The sequence below is a fragment of the Lissotriton helveticus genome, chromosome 11 (genome assembly GCF_964261635.1).
Source record: "Lissotriton helveticus chromosome 11, aLisHel1.1, whole genome shotgun sequence".
NCBI lineage: Eukaryota > Metazoa > Chordata > Amphibia > Caudata > Salamandridae > Lissotriton > Lissotriton helveticus.
Genome location: NC_136072.1, coordinates 441489772 through 441512207, shown reverse-complemented (window position 1 = coordinate 441512207; position 22436 = coordinate 441489772). Strand labels below are relative to the sequence as shown.

Below are 22436 nucleotides of genomic sequence, written 5' to 3'. Positions count from 1 at the left end.
TCCAGGCTCAGCATTTTAAGACTATTTTAGATCTTATTAGAAAATAGCGAAATGGGGTAGCCTTGTGGGAATTAGCTGCCCCGTTGCCAAGACCTTCGGGTAGACGTGGTCCATATGTTTTCAAGTAGCCATGGTTGGACAATTTGAAAAGAGAGCTAGTCTTGTTCTTTGAAGGTTAAAGTAGCCCTGGCGCCTGAATTAATGCTGCTGGGAGGGAGTAGTTCAGGATCAGATGGAGCACAGCCATACTTTATGTTCTTGGCCATGGCAGTGATCAGAATTTGTGTTGCTACTGCCTGGCTGGAACCTGCTCCCCCTCTTTCTCTCAGTGGCTTGCCCGACTCCTCTCTACTTTTAATATAGAGAATGGAGTATATGAGTGGAAAGGCCGAAAGGCTCAAAAATTGGGGAGAACTATCTGGGCCCCAATTTATCAATGGAAGGTCGAGACAGGGGAACCCAAAGGATACATGTTTTTTTAATTGTTTCTGGTATATATAATCAATGTTATCATAATAAGGTGTAAATGCTTTTATCCCAAAGTATTAATTTTATTAAATCTCTTATTTAAATCGCTCATGTATGAATTTATGTGCTCCTGCAAATAAAATGTTAATAAAAATATTTAAATAAAAATAAATAAAAAAACAACAGATTCTGGCAATTGAAATTCGAAAAAGAATCTGGGTTTTGCACTAGATTTTTGATGGTGCTTTTGAAGATTTGCATCAAGATTTTCATTTCCAAAACAATTACATTTTTAAGGCAAACAATATATTAGAAACCTATATTCAGTGTTTTCCTTTCAAGTTTTTACATTTTAAATTTGAAATAAATATCTAGCTCAACATCATTATCAGGTAACGTAGATGAGTGGAGCCACGAATGCAAGCACTGAGCAACACTCCACATCAATAGATCAAACTGAAAATCAGATTCATTTTGTCCCACGTAAGACTGATAGTTACAATATAAAGAAAGAAATCAGCAACCCCATACAGTTTATTACATTACAGTAGAAATTAACTTCTATTGTTATACTGCATTTTTCATCAGTTCAGTGACCTTCGGCATTTCAAAACACCCTGGTTGGATTTAAAATCAATACAAAATATGTTCAACCCTTTCCATACATCAAATGAGTTTTCAATTAAGCCATTTAATCCTGTGATCAGCAATAAACATTCTGGAAAAACTGAGAATGTCATTAAAATATTAAAGTAACCATATTTATTGCATTTTTTAGATTGCATTTTAAAACAGTAAATTAATAGTGCACAATGGCTTCACTTTAACTTTCCGAAATATGTACTTAAAGTGGGGCAATTTTATGGCTGCAAAAGAACAAAACAAAAAAAAAATCTGACATTTATTAACAAAGTGTAGACTGATGTGCTTCTTCGAAAGGGATGCTTTCAGCGACACTGCGACTCCCTGTTCTTACACATTGGTAGTAGTGGTTTTTTTTTGTACACCAAGTTCATTTATTTTAAATTTTGGTCTACATTAAATGAAATAAAAACAACGCCCTGTACAATCCACCTTCAGCAGTGAGTACAACAGCACTTATAATACAGTTTATACACACTAAAATAGTTTCCTTTTCCCCTCCCCATAAAGAAACCAGAACAAACCAAATCAATGACGAACCTAATTTGGAATAACTCAAATGGCAAAAGGGATAACCAAGGTACTAAAGGTTTGAGAGAGGCCCATCCCCATCCCACCCTAAAATATAATTACAAAGCTCTGGGTTTTACCGCTAGAACAAGTGAGAGCGGCTGATGAAGTAAAGCATGCTAAAATTATGTTCTTGGACTTCTGTTTCTTTGACCAAATCTTATTAAATACTACTCTTTAAACTTCAGAAGCTGGGTAATTCATCAGTGAATTTCCTTTTTATCTTGACCAGGCTGCTTTTACCCAACTTATACAATGAGCAAATTGCTAAGCAACAGTACAGAAACACATTTACATTAACATTGAAGACCTGGGGAAATGAAATTCCAACAATTGTATTTTGTTTAAAGAGCTGTATTTTAAACAGTTTTTATTTTCGTATCCTGTTTTTATACAGTATGGAAACAAAATGAGACATTCACATTTTCCCAAGGAGCTGTAAGGATGATCTTTAGAGGGAGAACGGTGAAAAGCCTGAAGCTCAGTCGTTTGATGATGAAGATTTGAAGGAGTAACGGCTTGATGTGCATCGTCTAGAACATGTACTGGAATTGGACAGAGGAGATGTTCACCTTAAGGTTTAATGATTTAAAAGAGCTTCCAAGTTCATGCGAAGAATATAGTCCAAGAATAAATCAATTTGTTGAATGTTTTATGCTACATAGGTGTACACTTTGCGATCTTCTGGTGTTCTTGCCAAATATTCTCGCTCAATAAGTCCTTCAATACGCTTTTTAATAACAACTGGACTTGGTAGGAATCTGGCTTTTAACTGCTGAGTAACCTATAAAAAAAAAAAAAGAATGATTGCATTAATTAAAAACATTATAGAGAAAGTCGGTCAAAGCAGAACAATGCTTGACATATCGGACAGGTTAGTTACACTTGCTGGTAGATTTAAAAGGGTAGCTAAAATATTAATTACATTTTTCAGGCCAAGTTAACATTGTTCAGAAGTGCAAAAGGTGAACTGAAAAAAAAAACAGCTCCCCAAACATCTTTGTGACCATTCAACATATTGGATACCATTTAGAAACATTTCTCTCGAGAAAAGATGTTCCTAAATAGCTGAACAAATGTCATAAGACAAGTTTACAAGCAAGTAGTGGTGCCATTAGACCCCACACATCTGACTTGTTTCCCTATTCTCAACCAAATATAATTTTCAAACGAGGGGCTGAGGTGCACACTATTCAATATATACTCAAACAGTTACCAAGATAGAAATAAAAGTCTTTGACTTCCAAGTGAAGTACTGTTTATAACAAACTTTTAACCCCTTGCATGCTGCCGCGATTCTGCGCCTGTGCGGCAAAATCGCGAGTGGGCGGGTTTATGACGGCCCCCAGCCGTCATCAGCACACTAGCGCCGTAGTGCATGACGGAAGGGGGCCGTCATCAGCATGCAAGGGGTTAACGTTGGCACATGTCAACAGCAGAGCAGATCACCTGCAGCGCAGATTAGTAAAACAGACAAAGTATTTCATCCAACAAACAGAACTTCAGCACAATAATTCCATTGTTATTTTATGGTTACTAGCACATACATGGTAAAAGAGTAGAGATGAGATCAATAATGTTAATGTACAAGAAACAAACTTGTAGCGCAAAATTAAGTGTCACCATATTTGACTGGGGCTCTGGTTAACCTGTGTACGTGAAAAGACGATCAAAGTGGTATTTTACACGCTTCTCACTCAATTATAGTAGCCTCTCCACACACCTCGAAGCAGGTGATGGTGGAGTCAGAGGTTTTGAGACAGTCATCCAGCAAACTATGGTGTACACTGAAGCTGCAGCTGATGTTGGTATCCAGTTAGTCTAATCCCGAACATGTAGGGAACAATAAAGCTAAGGTGGGTCTGGACCGGATGGGAGTCGCTGTAGAGAAGGTGGTCCCTGGAGAAGGGTCGTCACTAGCCTTACTGCTAGCGGAACTGCTTCTCTGGAAAGTGAAAGCGTGCTGTGAACATAATTGGAAGCTTGGATTGCTTCAAATGATTTGGATGCGCTATAAAACAGATAAACCTAAGGCCTGGTAAAGGGGAGGTTAATCCTATCTCAAGTCAAGAGGGTGGAGAGGATCTTCCACTATACGGAAGGGGTGCTGGAGGGATACGTCCTCCCTATTCAATACTCTTAAACCAAAAGTATCCCACCCTGTATATGTATGATATGCAGGGCACTAGTCTCCTCAGGTGGTACACTGTCCGTTTAAAGGCAGGAAAGGAAAGAATTCCTTTTCTTTAAATAACCCTCACACTTGGGGCTCAACCATATTTCAGGGAGCACTTAGAAACTGATCACTCTGATGAAAGCCCAGGAGCACCTAGGGCCACAGTATAGGGCTGATCCATGTTGGTTTTAGGGTCATAGGACCATCATATCTTCAATACCAGACAAATATTCCCAATCACTCCGTGGATAAAGGAATAGCTAGGAGTAATTGGAGGATATTGTATCTTTATGATCCCTGGTCTTCATTTACATGCTCCCTGAAAGATGGCCGAGCCCACCCTGACCTTTAGGAGTCGGGGTGAACCAGATGATGAAGCATGACACTACTCGAGTGTGAGGGCTATATAAAGAAAAGGAATTCTTTTCTTTCTTGCCTTTAAACGGACGGTGCACCACCTGAGACTAGTGCCCTACGTATCATACGTATACAGGGTGGGATACTTTTGGTTTAGGAGTGCGCTATAAAACAAACTGTTGTTGAGGCTTACAGTCATTTTAACAATATTTACTGCTGTGTAAAGTTACCAGGGATTCCCAGCATTATGACTGGTAATGATTTAAGCATGTGAATACATTAAAGATTCAGTGCTTGAGAAACAACTCCGGTAACTAACCACAACTAACCAAAAGCTTTCCCACCCCTAACATAGCAATTTCTTCAATGTGATCTGTTGATCAGACTAGTCCAGCTTGCTTTAAATTAAGGGACACAAGATGTACATTACCAGAGTCATAATGGACAACACTGACGTGATAGTAGCAGTGTGGACAAGTATTGGAAAAACCAAAAGGTCTCACCTTTTTGACAGACTGGTTTTTCTAATGCTTTGGCTGATAATGCATAGTAAAATATAAAAATAATAAATAAATAAATAAATAAATAATATATATATATATATATATATATATATATATATATATATATATATATATATATATCCATCCTACTGGCGATAGCCAGTAGGTATATATAGTTAGGATTGTTTTCCATAGGGAAATCGGAACATTCTATTGGAAATAACTTTGGCGCCGGTTGAGGAATCTTCCTGAAATTTTCCTTAACTTTGCCTCACGGCGCTCCGATCCTTCCCTGAAAGTGTGGGGGGGGATTCGTCAAGCGGGGGCCGAGATAAAAGGGGGGTCCCAAAATGTGTTTTCCCCATGTTAATTTCCATAGGGCAGTTGGACTCACTTTTAGCCCGAACGGCTGAATGGTTTTCCACCAAACTTGGCAAAATTGTAGGGACTGGTAGCGATGTGCCTTTGCTATGTCTCAAGATATGTGCTCCAGTGGTTTTTACGAAAATTAACTTTGAAAAAAATATATATTGGGCTACATTGGGCTATATATATGTTAGAGCCCATATGTAGCCCAAAGATGGCCACCAGAGACAAAAAAAACAAATGTAGCCCAAATATCAGCCAGATGTAGCCCAACTATAGCCCAATGACAGAATGTCCCAGAGTGTTCTAAAGAACAACTAGAGCGCTAACAGTCTTACTTATGACAAAAGTATGGCACACCTGAAGTCATCTTGATTGGAATAAAGTGTTAACACTTAAAACATTTAATTTGCAAAGGAACAAAATGAGGGGGTTCATTTTGCCATAGAAATTATGATTAGTGCTGAAGAAAGAAAAATTAGGGCACATTTTGAGTGACTTCTCAAATCCTCTTGTATTTCATTAAAAACATTCTGATATGCAATCTCCCAAGATGGCCACCAGAGACAAAAGAGCCTGTGCTTAAAAACTCTGTTAGCAAAGCAGGCATTTGAGATTTAAAAAACGTTTTAATATATAAAAATGGATGGATTTATGGGGGGGACGAACACCGGAAATGCTTTTATACAGTGATTTCTAATTAGAGGAGCTATGTGTTTCTGTGGTTCTCAAACTAGGTGGCAACTGGGGCCCATATCTGCTCGCCTAGTATTCTAGACTTTTGCCTCTGGTTCTATAGATTGCTGCCTCTTGCTTGTATGAACCTAATAATCTACTCAACCACCCCTGAAAAGTGGGAGCATCTGGATCCTTCCACCGCGCTGCCAGGATAATTCTATAGACAGCCGTACCTACAAAAGTAGCCATGGCTTCTTTATTGCTATGCCCTAGGGAGTCGTCGTATCCTAGGACAAAGAGAGTTGTTGATGTTCTTAATTCGTGGCCGAAGATATCGGCCCAGTACTTAGCAATGCCTTTTTTAATCTTGTCTAGTTTTGGACATTCAGCGAGCATGTGGATAAGATTAGCTGGCCCTAGCGAGCATCTTGGACATTGGTCATGTGCTCTTTTACCCCAGGTAAATAGTTTAGCGGGGGTAAAGTATAGATCGTATATTGTTTTATAGGTTTGAGCCTTTAGGTTTGAGGCCAGCAGTACTTTAGATGATAAGATTAAGGACATATCTATATCGATATTTACATTGTTCAGCTTGTTGGCCCAGTTCCTTTCCGTTTGTTCGAGATCATCAGAATGATTCCTTATAAATAGATCGTAAATGTTGCCTATCCTAGTTGTCTGTTTACCTATGAGTTTTAGTAAAGGTATAGATTTTAAGTCTATAGTTGATACCGACTGTCTGAGAGAGGTAGAGATTTGTATAAATTTCAGGTAATCCGTGCGAGGGATTTGGTACTTTACACAAAGCTCTTCGAAAGCGTCTATAAAGATCTTGAATTTGATCTTTTTAAAGTAGGATGGCTCGACTTGTTTTAGTAACAGGCCCCTAGCTTTACTTCCTAATGTTAATTCATAAATTGAGGGTATATTCTGGTCCAGATTGGTGTCTACAGGAACTCGAGCTGTAAATAGGATGGTCATTTGTTGTAGGAGAGTCGCCCGTAGATAGTATGTTAAATTTGGTATTGCTAAGCCGCCTCTAGAGTATGGTAGTGTTAGCTTAGAGAGCGCTCTCCTAACTGTGCCGTAATTCCAGACAAATCTCGAGATGGCTGAATCTAATGTTTTGATTATGTCGTTATTAACTAAAAGGGGAATTGCCCGGAATAGATATAATATCTTTGGGAACACGCTCATTTTAATGTAATTCCCTCTTCCTATTATAGAAAGATGGAGATTATTAACTCTAAGTTGGTCTTGTTTGACTTTCTTAATAAGTGGGTCATAGTTTAGCTGGTTGATTTCACTAATTTTTGGCGAGATATTTACCCCCAGATATTTTGCGTTGTTAACTCTATATTGGCTGACAAAAGAGGTATTCTCAGTGCAGATGACCATCGTTTTATCCCCATTCAGGGAGTATCCTGAATATGAACCAAAAGATCGCGTGATTTCCTCAATCTCGACAATTGCCTCTGTGGGGTTTGGTGTTAATACCGCCACGTCATCGGCGTAGGCCAATACTTTTGTGCTATACAAGCCTACTTTAACTGGTGCAATTATTGGTGAAGTTATGAGTTTAAGGATAAGTGGATTAATGTAGAGGGCGAAGAGTAGCGGGGAGCACGGGCAACCTTGCCGCGTGCCCCTCTGTATGTTAATGAACTCAGATTCGCTACCACCTACCAAGATCTTTGCCTTGGGGTCAACATAGAGGGCCTTGATAGATTTTATAAAGACCGGGCCAAGATTGTTTGCTGCTAATACCTCCCAGAGGAACTGCCATGAGACCCGGTCGAAGGCCTTCTCCGCGTCCAATAGGATCATCGACATCTGGCCTCCCTCTACTCCCATGATGTCAAAAAGGGAGATGGCTCTACGGGTGTGATCAATCGTACTCTTGCCGGATATGAAGCCGTGCTGCCAGGGGGAGACCAGATGTTCGACGATCCTACTGAGGCGGTTGGCAAAGATCTTGGCGTAAATCTTTGAGTCTGAGTTGGAGTGATATTGGACGCTATGAAGAGGTTTGTTCCGGTGGTTTATCTTTTTTTGGGAAAATGGCTATGTTGGTGTGTTTCCAGGATTCAGGGGGTTTACCATGCCATTGCACCCCGAGAAAAAGATCATAAAGGAATGGGATGATTAGATTACCAAGTATTTTATATAGATCTAAGGGTATTCTGTCTGGCCCGGCTGCTTTTCCTGTGGCTAATTCTGTTAGAGCTAGTTCTACCTCTGTTCTAGAAACTTTTTTCGAGGTCTTCTCTTGTTGTTTTGTCTACGGTTTTGCCAAGATTTGTCTCTATAAGCCAATTATTCAAAAACTCTTTAGTATCAGATGATGATTGTCGGTCTTCATTTTGATATAGCTTCCGATAATAGTCTTGAAATGATGCAACTATACCTTCAGGGGAAGTGTGTTTCTGTCCCCCATATTCAATGGTTTGAATGGAATTATATGATTGCTTCTGGCGAGTTCTAAGGGCCAGATGTTTCCCCACATTTTCTCCAGTTTCATATGTTTTATTCCGATTTACTTGGAGAATTTCTGCGGCTTTTTGTGAGAGATCGCTATTAATCTCGGCTTTTAGAACTAGAATCTTACAGAGAGTATCTTCCGCTTGTACCCCAAGATGGATCTGGGAAGCATGCAGGTATTCTAAGTTTATTAATTCGTTTTCTAATTGCGCAGCTAGCCTATCAGGATCTTTTTTCCGCATAGCTGCCAAAGAGACAGTTTCCCCCCTTAGAGCTGCTTTGTAACAGTCCCAAACGATCATCCTAGATGCACTATATCGATTAAAATCAAAAAACTCTTTAGTCCATTGCCTTATGTGTGTTATATATTCCTGATTAACAAGAATCTTACGATCGAATGACCATTGGGAATATACTTTCTTGTACCTGGCAGCTTCAAATACTAAAGAGAGTGCATTATGGTCTGATATCGTCTTAGGGGCTTTAGTTATAATGGCATTTAGGGCAATATTAGCAGTCGACAATATATAATCAATACGTACGTATTTATTATGAGGATATGAGAAATACGTATATCCAGGGTCACCTTTATTCTTCAGAGTCCAAATGTCTCTTAGATTATGGCTGGCCATCAGTTGCTGTATTGCCCTAAATACTTTGGGCTTACGCCCTGCATAGGCATGCTGGGATTGTTTATTCTGTGAGTGGCCCATCGTTATGTTAAAGTCCCCGCATATTAGGAGCGTGCAGGCCCACGATGCCAACTCAAGTTCTAACTCGTTAAATAAAGTGGGCTCGTCAAGATTTGACCCATAGATCGAACAGATGGTTATGCCTATATCGAGCTGGATAATAGTCCACCTGCCATGAGGGTCAGCCTTTTTACGCATTGGTCTACCCAGATTCGCCCTTGCTAAGATGGTCACGCCCCTGATCTTAGAGGTCTGTTTGGTTGAAACCAGAATATTAAATCCAGGGATTTTTAACTGCTCTATTTCGCCTATTGGGATGTGGGTCTCCTGTAGACATATGATATCCCATGAGCTTTGATATATTATTTGGTACAGTTGTGCCCTCTTCCCCCTGTCGTTAAGTCCTGCTACATTCCAACACCCCAATTTTAACTTCCCCATAGTATCCTTCCATAGGTTAGACTATATGTAGTATTGTTTGATTTCATACATTGAACCTCGTTTACTGCTACGGTAATTATGCTGTTTACTGAATTGGTTGTGTCCTTTAACCTGCTCATTTTACAGTGCTTTTTTCCCCCCCACGCCCCCACCCACCTCCCCAACGGGACCCTCCCCCCTTACATCCCACAAAAAGGCAGCTAGACTCTATGAGAGTCTATGAGTGATGGATTAGCGCTGCCTGACCGGTATCAAATGAGCATGCATCGTTACAAGTGAAAAAGAAAAAGGAGAAAGAATAATAAAAAGTAAATAGTGAAGAGTGAAAAGAAAAAATAAGAGCAGAAGGGAAAAATAAAAAAGAGCGTGCTATTATGTCACTAATGTTATGTTATATATTTCTTATAACGCGCACTGCTAGTCGAGACTGTCCTGGCGCGGGAGAAGATTCAAGTGTCAGAAATAAAAAAGAGATGACAAGAAAAAGCATGTGAATTACGTGACTTGCCTGAATAAAAAGGTTTTTAGATGTTTTTTAAAATATGCAAGGTTTGTCGTGTGTCTCAGATGGTCAGGGAGGCTGTTCCATAGCTGAGCGGCTCTGACTGTCATGGATTTTCCCCCCAGGCGAGCTCTCTTAAATCTGGGAGTGACCAGATGCCTGAGGGAGGCAGATCTCAATTGTCGCGGGGGATGATAAAAGGCAAATCTGACACTGAGGTATGGTGGGCAAGGACCGTGTAAGGCCTTGAAAGCCAGTGTTAGGATTTTGAAGCGCACTCTGAGAGCAACTGGAAGCCAGTGAAGTTCCGCAAGTTGTCTTCGTACACTATGGCATTTGGGGATGTTAAATAAAAGCCTCACAGTCGCGTTCTGGACTACTTGGAGTTTGCGAAGCAGGAAATCAGGTGTGCCCACATATAATGCGTTGGCGTAGTCCAGATGCGAGAGAATGAGTGCTCTGGCCACTGTTTCCTTTGCTTCCTGGGGAAGAAGTGGAAAGAACTTCCGGAGGGTAATAAGAGTCCCGTAACAGGTTCCCGCCAATCGCGAGATCTGCTCTCGGAAGCACAGATCGGCGCCAAACCAGATCCCTAGGTTTTTTGCAACTCCACAATTTCCAGATGGGCACGGCAATCCAGTGGGCCAGATGGATTCCCTAAATCCCACTGGGAATTGGCCATACAGGAGAATCTCCGACTTGTCCTCATTGCATTTGAGAGCAGCCTTGGCCAGCCAGGCAAAAACCGAGGACAAGCATGATTGGACTCCCATTGTATTGAGGTTGTTCTTGTCCCATGTGAAGAGAAGCTGGGTGTCATCGGCGTAGGCCATTATTTTTGCACCCAGACTCTCTGCAAGATATACCAGTGGGGTCAAGTATACATTGAAGAGCAGGGGGCTTAGAGTCGACCCTTGGGGGACTCCTGTGTCCACCTTGCTAATCGATGACTGGTAGGGGGGGAGCCAGATTTGTTGTGAACGGTCCGTGAGAAAGGACTTGACCCATTTGAGAGCCGCGCCAGTGATGCCAATGTCCTCTAGCCTAGAGATCAGCTGGGCATGAGGAACCGTGTCGAACGCGGCAGAGAGGTCCAATAAAATTAGGGCCGCTCTGCCGCCCCCGTCCAAACAGTCCCTGATAGCCTCAGTGACCTCCACTAGCGCGGTCTCAGTACTAAAAGAGGAGCGGAAACCTGACTGGGCAGGGTGTAATGCCCCAGTAGATTCCACGAACCTCTCAAGTTGACGAAAAGCCACTTTCTCACAGACTTTGGCTAATGCTGGAAGCAAGGAGATGGGTCTGTAGTTGGAGGTAACCAGGGGGTCTGCGGAAGGTTTTTTAATTAGTGGGAGGAGTTTGGCTTGTTTCCACTGAGATGGTACGTTACTTGTTAAAAGGGATTCGTTAACCAGGTCAGTGACTACCGGTGCAATAACTTCAGCCACTCCACTCAGGACTCTTGCCGGACAGGGGTCCGCCGGGGAACCTGATTTCAGCGCCTTTAGGATGGCCAAAACATCTCGAAACCCAAACATATCTTATTGGTGGAATTATCAGTTAACCATTATGTACATGTTGTCTTACAGCTTGTCATGTACATTTAGTGCAGCCCTGCTCAAAACTGTGATATTGAGTACATTCGGAGCTATCTTGCCCTGCAGTGCTACAAAAGATATCTGTCTATATACAGAGCCTTTGCAGGGTCTAGAAACTAAAGATTGTAATTATATTTATTTTATGCTCTCTAAGTACTCTTTTGCCTTGATCTCTGAGGTAAAGTATTTTGTTTGTCCACCATATATGACTTTCAATTTGGCTGGATTATTCAGGTACACCACCGCCTTTTTCTCTTGAAAGGGCTTTATTAGCTGTCTGAGGCGCCATCTCCTTTCCACTGTAAAGTGGCAGAAGTCCGGGCGCACAAAGTATGAGATCGTATCTCTGCTACGGTGCTTGTCAGGTGTAACTTTGTCCGAGATGGCCTGCCGGAGCGTGAAGTTCCCGAAATAAACTAGGACCGCTCGTGGGTATTTCCCTGTTGCTGCTGTGGTTTTTAATGTTAGTGGAACCCTGTGGGCCCGCTGTACCTCGTAGTTCCAATCCCAGCTAGAGAGTTCGGGGAGGGTGTCGCGCAAAAGCTGTATAATGAACAATCGACAATCCTCCCCTTCAATTTTTTCGGGTATACCGAGGACGCGTAGATTATTTAGGCGCAGCCGATTTTCGCAGTCCTCAAGTTTCCATCTTACGTCCTGGAGTTCAGCTGCATGAGCTTCTACTCGCTCGTTAGTCGTTGCTGCCTCTGTCTCATTCAAAACTATTCGGTCCTCCATCTCGTTTATTCGGTCATTGAAAGCCCCTACGGTTTTAGAAAGCTTGCGTACTACTCGTTGAACTTTTTGTAATGCAGCCCGTGCCTTTCTTCCATCCTTAGATGTTTCTTCACGGTGAGATGCAATGGCATGCAGTACTGTATCCATGACTTGGGTTAATGTAGCCCCTGATTGATCTGGTTGGTCCACTGAGGATGCCTGAGTTAGGGGTGGAGGTTGAAGTGTTTGAGAAGGTTGCGGGTGGCTTTGGTTCAAACCTTGGTTTGTTGGGGTATAGTCCCATGCCAGGTCGTTTGCCCCGTGGTGTAATTTGAGATGTCATCAGTGATGTCACTGACCATGTCATGAATGATCTAATATGTGACATCATCAGCAGTGGATTGCGGGTGCGCGAAATATAGTTAGTACAACTAACTATATAGGAGCAATTTCAATGGTTTTGTATGAGTAAAATGTCCAGCTAACTATAACACCACTAAAACTTATAGTTTTTTGAGTGAATTTCAAAGGTTTTTTTAAAAGCTAATTCCTAACTATATAACTCCTGAAACCTATGGTTTTTTTCAGTGAATTTCAAAGGTTTTTAAAATGCTAATTCCTAACTATATAAGGCCTGAAACCTATGGATTTTTCAGTGAATTTGCAAGGTTTTTAAGATGCTAATTCCTAACTATATAAGGCCTGAAACCTATGGTTTTTTCAGTGAATATATATATATATATATATATATATATATATATATATATATATATATATATATATATATATATATATATATATATATAAAAAACTGGTTACTCTGGTTGGTGGAACGAAATAACACAATCACACCAATATTTAACATGAACATGTCTGCGCCTGCAATTATAGAACCAAGGGTGAAAACTGAAGAGAAGGCCAATTGTGAACTGGTAACTTTAGTCACTAGATAAGCAATAAAGTTATTAGCACATGGTTCCTAAGCACAACTTAACATAGGAAAATAAACATTGCTCGTACATGTTCTACATGGCTGTGCTACTGAGCCTACAATGTAGACAAATCAGGCATTATTGCCAGCACTGTAAGCATTCCAACTGATTGAGCCAAGCTATGCTTTCTATACAGAGTCCAAATTAATTACGAACCACTGGGAACCTAGCACAAGTTACTACTTGTGTAACTATATATCTGTAAGAGACATTGGTTAGTGATAGATTCCTTACCTTAGAATATCCCCAGGCGTCAGACTGGATCCAAAAACGTCGGCACTACCCCTGCGCGTTGGTAGGTGGCAGCGTGCGGCTCTGCGTCAGTCACTGGCGTCGTGCGGCTCCGCGTCAGTCGCTGGCGTCGTAAGCGCCGAGATGACGTCACGGAGACTACTTAGGCGCCACCCATGCGCGCTGACGTCAGTTCTGTACACGACTTTCTGTGCAAGGAACGCAGAGCCATGCAAGAAACTGACCATGAAACTAGGGCCCTGAAAGGGATGACCGTAACCCTAGAAATCAGTTCGCAGAACGGGGAGGATGGGTGGGGCGGTAAGGAATCTATCACTAAGTAATGTCTCTCACAGATACATCATTACACAAGTAGTAACTTGTGCATCTGAAAGAGACACGTTAGTGATAGATTCCTTACCTTAGAATAGATACCCCAGCAACACCAACCCCGGTGGTGGGTTTGCGAACAAGATTACACCAGAAAGTCATGAAGAACAGATCAGCCAAAGAAGCTGGCTCTCTGGACTGGACTGTCAAGGCAGTAATGCTTGGTAAACATGTGCAGCGAGGTCCACGTAGCTGCCTGACAAATGTTCTGCAAGGGAACGCCACGTCCCAAGGCAGTAGTGGCTGTCGTTGCGCTGGTAGAATGTTCACGTAGCCCCACAGGAGGCTCCTTCTTAGCCAACGAGTAACATGCTTTGATGCACAGAACAACCCACCAAGAGATGGTTCCTTTGTGCACGGCCAAACCATTTTAGGCGCCCACGTAGCCAACAAAGAGATGGTCATCCACCCGAAACTGTTGTGTGCACTTCAGATAGAACGAGAGCGCACGTTTTGGGTCCAGGCGGTGGAGCCTCTCTTCCTCTTTTAAAGGATGCGGGGGTGGAAAGAAGGTGGGCAAAGTGATGGTCTGCCCGATGTGAAAGTGCGTGACAACCTTTGGCAAGAAAGAAGGACGGGTTCTTAGAACCACCTCGTCCAGATGAACAGAAAGGAAAGGAGGTTTCGAAGAAAGAGCCTGGAGCTCTCTAACTCTTCTGGCAGAGGTGATGGCTACCAGGAAAGCTGTCTTTAGAGCGAGAAGATGTAAAGGACAGTTATGAAGGGGCTCAAAGGGAGCGCACATCAGATAGGTCAAGACAAGACTAAGTCCCATTGAGGCATTATGAACAGCACAGGAGGAAAAGTATGTGTAATGCCTTTCAGAAAACGGTTAACTGGGGACTTAAAAAGTGAAGGCTGATCTGGAAGCTGTAGAAAGGTGGAGATGGCCGAAAAGATAACCTTTGATAGTGCCCAGAGCAGAGCCCTGCTGGGCCAACGATAGAAGGAACAGAAGGACCTCAGAAAGAGGGGCAGAAAGGGGATCCTCAGCCTTTGCTGTGCACCATGCCACAAATTTGTTCCACCTGCAGTTGTATACCGTCTTAGTGGAGGGACGCCTGGCTGCCAGAATGATATCACAGACTTCGGGAGCAAGATCGAAAGCTGTCAACTGTCGTCGCTCAATCCCCACGCATGGAGGTGGAGGCTGGAGAGGTTCGGGTGGAGGACCGTCCCCTGCGGCTGCAACAGAAGATCCTACCGAAGAGGCAGTTGGATCGGGGGATCAATCGCCATGCTGAGTAGCTCGGGATACCAGTATCTTCGGGCCCAATCCAGAGCCACAAGGATGACTAGGGCCCGGTCGCACCAAATCTTCTTCAGCACTCTGGGCAGAAGTGGTATAGGTGGAAAGGCATACAACAGACCGCAACTCCACTTGTGAAGAAAAAAGCGTTGCCGAGCGAGTCCCACCTTGGAAATTCCAACGAGCAGAACTGATGATATTGCACGTTCTCTTCGGTGGCGAATAGATCTAACCAAGGCTCTTCCCACTGCAGAAAGAGACCTTGCGGCAAGTCCGAGTTCAGGCGCCATTCGTGAGCCATCAAGCACCGGTGGCTGAGTTTGTCCGCCCTGGAGTTCAGAGAACCTGCCAGGTTTTCAATCACCACGGTAATGCCTTGATTTTCCAGCCATGTCCAGAGGCGCAGAGCCTCCTGACACAGTCCACGACCCCACCCCACTCTGTTTGTTTCAATACCAAAATATGTCGGTGGTGTTGTTCGTGAACATCTGCACTACACTCCCCCGGACAGAGGGAAGGAATGCCTTCAGTGCAAGTCGGATCGCCCATAGCTCCAAAAGGTTGATATAGAGCCGGGACTCCGCCGGAGACCAGAGGCCTCTGCTCTCCGCCTCTGCCAAGTGGCCGCCCAATCCCAGGAGGGACACATCCGTTACCACTGTGTGCTCCGGTTGGGGAAGGGAGAGAGATCTGCCATTGACTCAATCGCGATTCGTGAGCCACCACTGCAATTGTTGTGCAGTGCCCTCCGAGATCAGGACGTGATCAGACAGGTTGCCCTGATGCTGTGCCCACTGGAACCTCCGGTCCCACTACAGAGCCCGCATATGACATGTGGCATGTTGCACTAGTAGGATGCAGGAGGCCATCAGGCCCAGGAGCCGGAGAGTCATCCTGACAAACCAGGGAAAGAGGCTGAACGATCAGAATCGTGGCCTGAATATCCCAGACTAGCTGCTCGGGAGGATAGACCCAAAACCGCGTTGAACCCAGAACCGCTCCGATGAAGGGGAGCTTCTGAGAGGGACACAATTGCGACTTCGCCACGTTGATGGAGAACCCCAGCAAATGCAGGAGGTCGGCCGTAGTCTGGAGGTGGGAGACGACTGCCTGGGGCGAGCCCGCCTTCAACAACCAGTCGTCGAGGTAAGGGGGAATACTGACACCCCTGACCTGCGCAAATGAGCTGCAACCCAGCCATCACCTTCGTGAACACCCGAGGGGTGCTTGTAAGGCCGAAGGGGAGAACGGCAAACTGAAAATGCTCCTGGCCTACCGTGAACCGCCGGTAACACCAGTGGGCCGGCAGGACGGGGATGTGAAAATATGCGTCCTGCACATCCAGTGCTACCATCCAGTCTCCAGAGTCGAAAGCAGCCAAGACCTGAGCCAGAGTCAACATCTTGAACTTCTCCTTTGGGAGGAAGCGAATGACGTTCCTGAGGTCCAAGATGGGGCGCAGGCCCCCTTTCTCCTTCTTGGGGACCAGAAAGTAGTGGGAATAACAACCACGTCTTACTGCTGGCCCAGAAAAGCGCTTGATGGCCCCCTTGGCCAAGAGGGATGTATCTTCCTGTTGGAGAAGCGCAAAGTGATCCCCCGACATGCGGTGGAACAGATGTGGAATGGCTGGGGGGGCAGACTCGAAGGGGAGGGATTAGCCCCTTTGGACGATTTGCAGCATCCACCTGTCTGAAGTGACAGAACGCCAATGGGGGAGGTGATGTTGAATCCTGCCGCCCACTGGCATGGGGTGCACCCCACAGCTCGGACTAGGAAGCCTTTGAGGCCGATGCTGTGGGAGCGGAGATGGACTTACCCCCTGTGCCGATACGGCGGCCTCCACGACCACAGCCGCGCTGAGGTAGGTTCTGCGCAGGCTTCTGGCTGAACTAACGTGTAGGGGTGCCCCTTCCGTGGCCATGAAAGGAACAAAAGGTAGACGTGGCTTGGTGTGTGATGGAGAGACCCAAGGACTTGGCCGTAGCCCGAGAGTCCTTGAAACGCTCCAGCACACTGTCTGCCTTATCGCAGAACAGGCGAGTACCATCAAAAGGCATGTCCATGAGGGAACTCTGGACATCCCCGAAAACCCCGTGGACTGCAGCCAGGCATGGCAACGCAGGGCTACCGTTGTGGAGATTGCCCTATCCAAAGAGTCCGCGGTGTCCAGCCCACACCGGATGGCGAACTTTGCGGCGTCCTTCCCCTTCGCAACAGCTTGGGAAAGTACAGCCCAAACCTCCTCCGGGCAGTGGGGCAGTGTCTGCACCACCGTGTCCCACACAGCGTGAGTAGTGGACCAAGAGGCATGCGGTGTTGACTGACCGCAGCAACAAGCTGGCAGAAGAAAATAACTTTTTGCCAAACTGCTCCAGCTTCTTTGATCCCTTATCCAGCGGGGCTGTACCGAATACACTTTGGGAAGTGGAGGCCTGAATGACCATGCTCTCCGGAGTCGGATGATTCGTTAAAAAGGCAGGGTCACCCGGTACCAGGTGATGACGCCTGGCCACGGTTTTATCCACAGGAACACCTGTGGCTGGTCTAGACCAGGTGCCCATCAAAACAACCATCAAGGCATCGAATGGAAGCAGTGGTTCCATAGAACTTGCTGCCGGCTGAAGCACTTCAGTAAGGAGGTTAGTCTTAAGAGTGACAGTAGGCAGTTCAAGGGCGTCAGCTGCTCTACGGAGCACCACAGTATAAGTGGCACCTTCCTCCATGACCGCGGGAAGGGAAACATAAAACCGGGCTCATGGGAGAGGTCAAGGCCACCTGCATCCTCCGAGTCCATCCTCAGCCCACTCCTGTTCTGACTCGCACTGCTGTGCAAGAGGGTCTTCAGACACCTCCCTGTCATCTCCCTCCTCCACGGCCCGAGGCACTGGCTGCTGCGGTGGGGGAGGAACAGGGGAATACAAATGGTCCAACGGCGCCAATCCAGAAGAAAATTGTCCGGAAACCCGGGCATGGGTGGAGGTGGGACAAACGGGAACCATTGCGGCACCGGGAACGGAGCTGCAGGGGCACACCGGGGCCTGAGCCGCCAGAGGAGGACCTTGGGGCATCGGGCCGGAGCCGCCGGGGCAGAGGCGGTGGCAATTAAGGACCCTCAACTGGAGTACTGTTGTATGGCGTTTTAGGATTCTTGCCCTTATATAGGTATAATTCACATTGCCCTTATATAGACACAGAAATCATACCCATATTTAGACATAACCCATCCAGTCCAAATACAGGCATGGCTACTTCCACTAGTTCTAAAAAGCCACAACGATTTCTTGGAAAACTCGGCTTCAGCAGTCAGGGACATCCCCTTACTTGAATACGGATTTGTCCTAGAAATCATGGCGATTTCAAAGAACTACCATTCACTTGGGGTTCTTTGATGACGTTATTATGTCCGACTTTACGTCAAACCAGGCACCTTCAGGGTATAAATATGCGTACACTTGCCCTAGCAAACACACGGCGGTTCGGAGCAGCTCGACTATCTACTTGCCCAACACAGCTCGCTACAGCAAGTGCCGAAGGAAGACGACCCTCCAGCTGACGCACTGACAGAGAGGCTGCCTTTCTCTCGCTGAGAATCCAGCTCCAGTGTTTCCAAGCTCCCTTCGCGGGATGTTGGGTAATCGAGTCCCGAGACAGAGATACCAGACCTCCTTCATTCTAAAACCAAGGTACGGAGCGGATTAGACCCTAAGATAAATCTTGGTTAGATTCTTGACAAAGAAAAACTAAACCTATGCTACACCTCACTTACTTCTTCCCTCGCACTAGACTTAGGTTAGGTACATTGGTGTAGGCGTATTTTAGAAGCACCAGTTGAGTACTTTTAGCCTTTGTTATTTATGTATGTATTTATCTATGGTCTAGGAACCATACAATGTTTTTACAGTATTATTTCATAATACTCTTCTTACTGTACCCATTATACTTTGCAACCAGTATTACGATTGTAGCAGTTCATTTTACCTGTCTGAGAAAGAAGACTGTTCAATAAACCCTTTTATTGAAAACGCCCGTCTCTCTATTTCTCTGCAACTCTGATGAAACGAAGCATGCACGATTGACTGAGTAAAATATCTATCTGTTGTTTCCACGACTCTGAAGATCAGTTTTATTCTTGGGGAAACAAAGTTGTCCTGTTTATGCGGTTGTCAGAAACTAATCCCTTCTTGTTTAGTCAAGAAAGTTTCTAGTGACCTCTGAGGTAGCTGGCACTCACAATTAAGTCTAATATATTCGATAGAGACCTAGTAGTCAGAAGTTCTACGTCAAATCTATAGGATATGTTATTCCAATGTGCAGAGCCTATTGGGAATATAGGAACTACACTACAGTACGGGGCCCGAAGGCGTGCCGGCAGGAGCCCTAGGACTGAAAAGGGGGTCCATGGCGGCAAGAAATTCTTGTACCTGGGCCGAAGTCGCCAACGGACCCAGATAAGGCGGGTAGGCCGCGGGACTCAAAGGGAGGGGAGGGGGTGGGGGGAAGAGGAGAGAAACCCCTAGGCTCCCACATCTGCGTCCAAAGACTGACCGTGGGACGTCGGAGAGCGTAAACGCTTCTTCGACTTTTTCTTGTGACATCTCTTACCCGAATCCGAGGGTGAAGACTTCGACCTCGAGGAGCGATGATGTCGTCCCCGTGGGCGGTCCCTCGAGCGACCCCTGGACCGCGAACACCTCAAGACGACTGCCGGGCCTCCAGCAGCTTTTGGGACCGCTCCCGCAAAGCCTTCGGAGCCATGGCCAGACAGTCGGAACATGACCGGGAGTCACGGTCGCGCTCCAGACAGCAGAGACAAACGCCGTGGGGGTTGGCCAACGACATCGTACGGCGACATGCCCCGCAGCATTTAAACCCAGGCCTCCGTAGGCGGCACCAGGAGTCAAAACTCAAAGAAGTAGAGACAAAAGTCTCAAAAAAGTTAGTCAAAAAGTGACTAGGGTACGTGCACTAACCGGATCTGTGCTTGCTGGTGCGGAAAAAGAAAGAACTGACGTCAGCACGCATGGGTGGCGCCTAAGTAGTCTCTGTGACATCTCGGCGCTTACGACGCCAGCGACGGACGCGGAGCCGCACAACGCCACCTACCGACGTGCAGAGGTACCGCTGACGAAAAACTTTCCGGATCCAGTCTGACCCCTGGGGATATTCTAAGGTAAGGAATCTATCACGAATGTGTCTCTTCCAGATTGCACAAATATGTGAACCTGCCACTGTTAAAAAGCTCTTGACCACTTGTAAATGAACGAGGCAGGAAATTAGAGCAGGGTACTTGGTTCACAGCAATCTACTGACTGCTCAACATTCAGCCCGGTAACTGGAACAATACTAACAAATCAAGGTATTTTTGAGAAAAAACCTCAACCAAGAACCTTTTTATGACAATGAAATTATGACCTGTAAAGTTATTATATAGGGTCGGTAGGACGGGTGTAGGTAAATGTTACCTACCTGTAATAAAACTGTTTGAGGATTGTCATGTTGCAGAATCACATGTTTTCATTATCCTGCCACATAGTGATAGGTTTAGACTATTACATATTGTTTACTTCAAGATACAAGTTTCAGTATTGAGAACCATTAATCACCACAAAGCTGAAATCAACAAAGGAGGAGCGTGCAGACACCACCACCGTAGATTACTGCATCGGCCCACACCCCAAAATAGGAATAGAAAGAAACCTTACTAAGCTATCGTAAAGGTAAGTTTCAATTCTATTAAGGACACGGAGGCGAGGATAAGGATGCAATTTCTTAATTTTATTTATAACTTCAGCAGTCATTTTAAGAAATACGAAATTTATGAAAGACTACATTTCCCATGAACATCAGGGAAAATCAAAACAAACAAAGTCCATCAATCATGTCCTAGTCTTCCGTTTAACATCCTGTGAAGCCACCCAGCAGCAATACAGATGAGGGTTTGTTTCTTTCTCCTCTTTTTCGGCCTATGACTAATGTAAAAATAGGTACAGAATTTACTTTTTGTGTGTATGAAGTTAAAGATGAAATGCTTTGTAAAGCGAAAATAACAGGTCCACTAAATGTTATTCACAGAACAAGGGGGTGGCCCATGAAAATATACCTGAGGACAAGCTTCTGACAGCTAGTTACAGGTAACAATTTCCATTAGCTGCCTATGTTGTTATATGCATTTACAATACATGCCTTTACCACGTAACCATTACAACACAATGCCTTTATTGCTTTTACCATGCATTGACTTTACTATGAAATATTTTACCATGCAGACACCTTTACCTCGCAAGAAATATATATAAGGTAAGCGTGTGTATAAATATGAGATACCTTTTTTTGTATTGGGAGGGAAACACCTAATTTTTTCAATTACTTTTTATCACCCAATAGCCTTTACCACCCCTAGGTCCTAAAACACCTTAACCACCTACCCATCACAAATCCTAAATACACCATTACCACTCTATAACCCATCCACCCCTAAATCCTAAAAACCCTACCCACCCCTAACAAGTAAATGTTATTATGATACACACACAATCTTACCTTAAATATACTTACCTTGTGAAGTAATGTGTGGTAAATGCATATTTGTGGTAAAAGATTGTGTGGGAAAGGTATTGCATGGTAATGGATTAAGGTAATGGCATTGCGTGGTTCTGACTGCATGGTAAAGGATGTTTCCCGTTGTTGTAAAACACTTACTTTACACCGACTAAAAGCATTGCCCCGTCCCCAAAAAGAGACAGAGGCAGCTTCAGTGACTAATAGCTTTTTAATGGTTTATAGCACATGTGCTTCTTCTCTAGCATAAATTCGAACAGTAATGTTTTGTAAATGTGTGCACACATTGCCATGGTGCTGGCTTTCAAATACCCATAACCTGGATGTTGCTATGGAAAGCCCTAGTTACCCCTCTAATGTGCGTGGAATGTGTTTGCAAACTATTTGAAGGTTTTTCTAGGTGTGGGTGCAAACAAGACAAACAATTGCTTTGCGAAAAGGGCTAGTCTTACCTACTCCTTGATTGATTTAGAAATAATGTTGTAAGTTTCATGGTCTGATGAAGTAAAAAGTGAAACCATCTTTGAAGGAAACAGTGAATTTAAGTGAGTAAGCACAAGTAAAATAAATTATATAGCGCACAAATACCCGAAGGTGTCTTAGCGCTGGCCGTGACCCATCAGGTGAGGAGCTGTAGGCGAGAACTAAACAGCTACACCTAATTGAAAGATTCAGGAAAGAGCCAGGTCTTCAATTGATTCCCGAATAGTGACAGGCTGGATTGGCAGCGTAGGGTTAAAGGTAAAGAATTCCAGAGATGTCCAGCATAGTAGGAGAACATCCTTCCACCCCATCTTGTTTTCTTTATTCTTCTGGGAACGA

General features: G+C 44.4%; 1 protein-coding gene across 1 annotated transcript in view; it reads right to left on the bottom strand.

Moving 5' to 3' along the window:
• Nucleotides 1–1215: 1215 nt before the first annotated feature.
• Nucleotides 1216–22436, bottom strand: part of CUL3 (cullin 3) — a 580651-nt gene continuing 559430 nt past the window's right edge. The window contains exon 16 of the mRNA XM_078665956.1: nucleotides 1216–2464. Within this exon, the coding sequence (XP_078522082.1) occupies nucleotides 2333–2464 (132 nt within the window). The 3' untranslated portion in view covers nucleotides 1216–2332. The remainder of the gene's footprint in view (nucleotides 2465–22436) is intronic.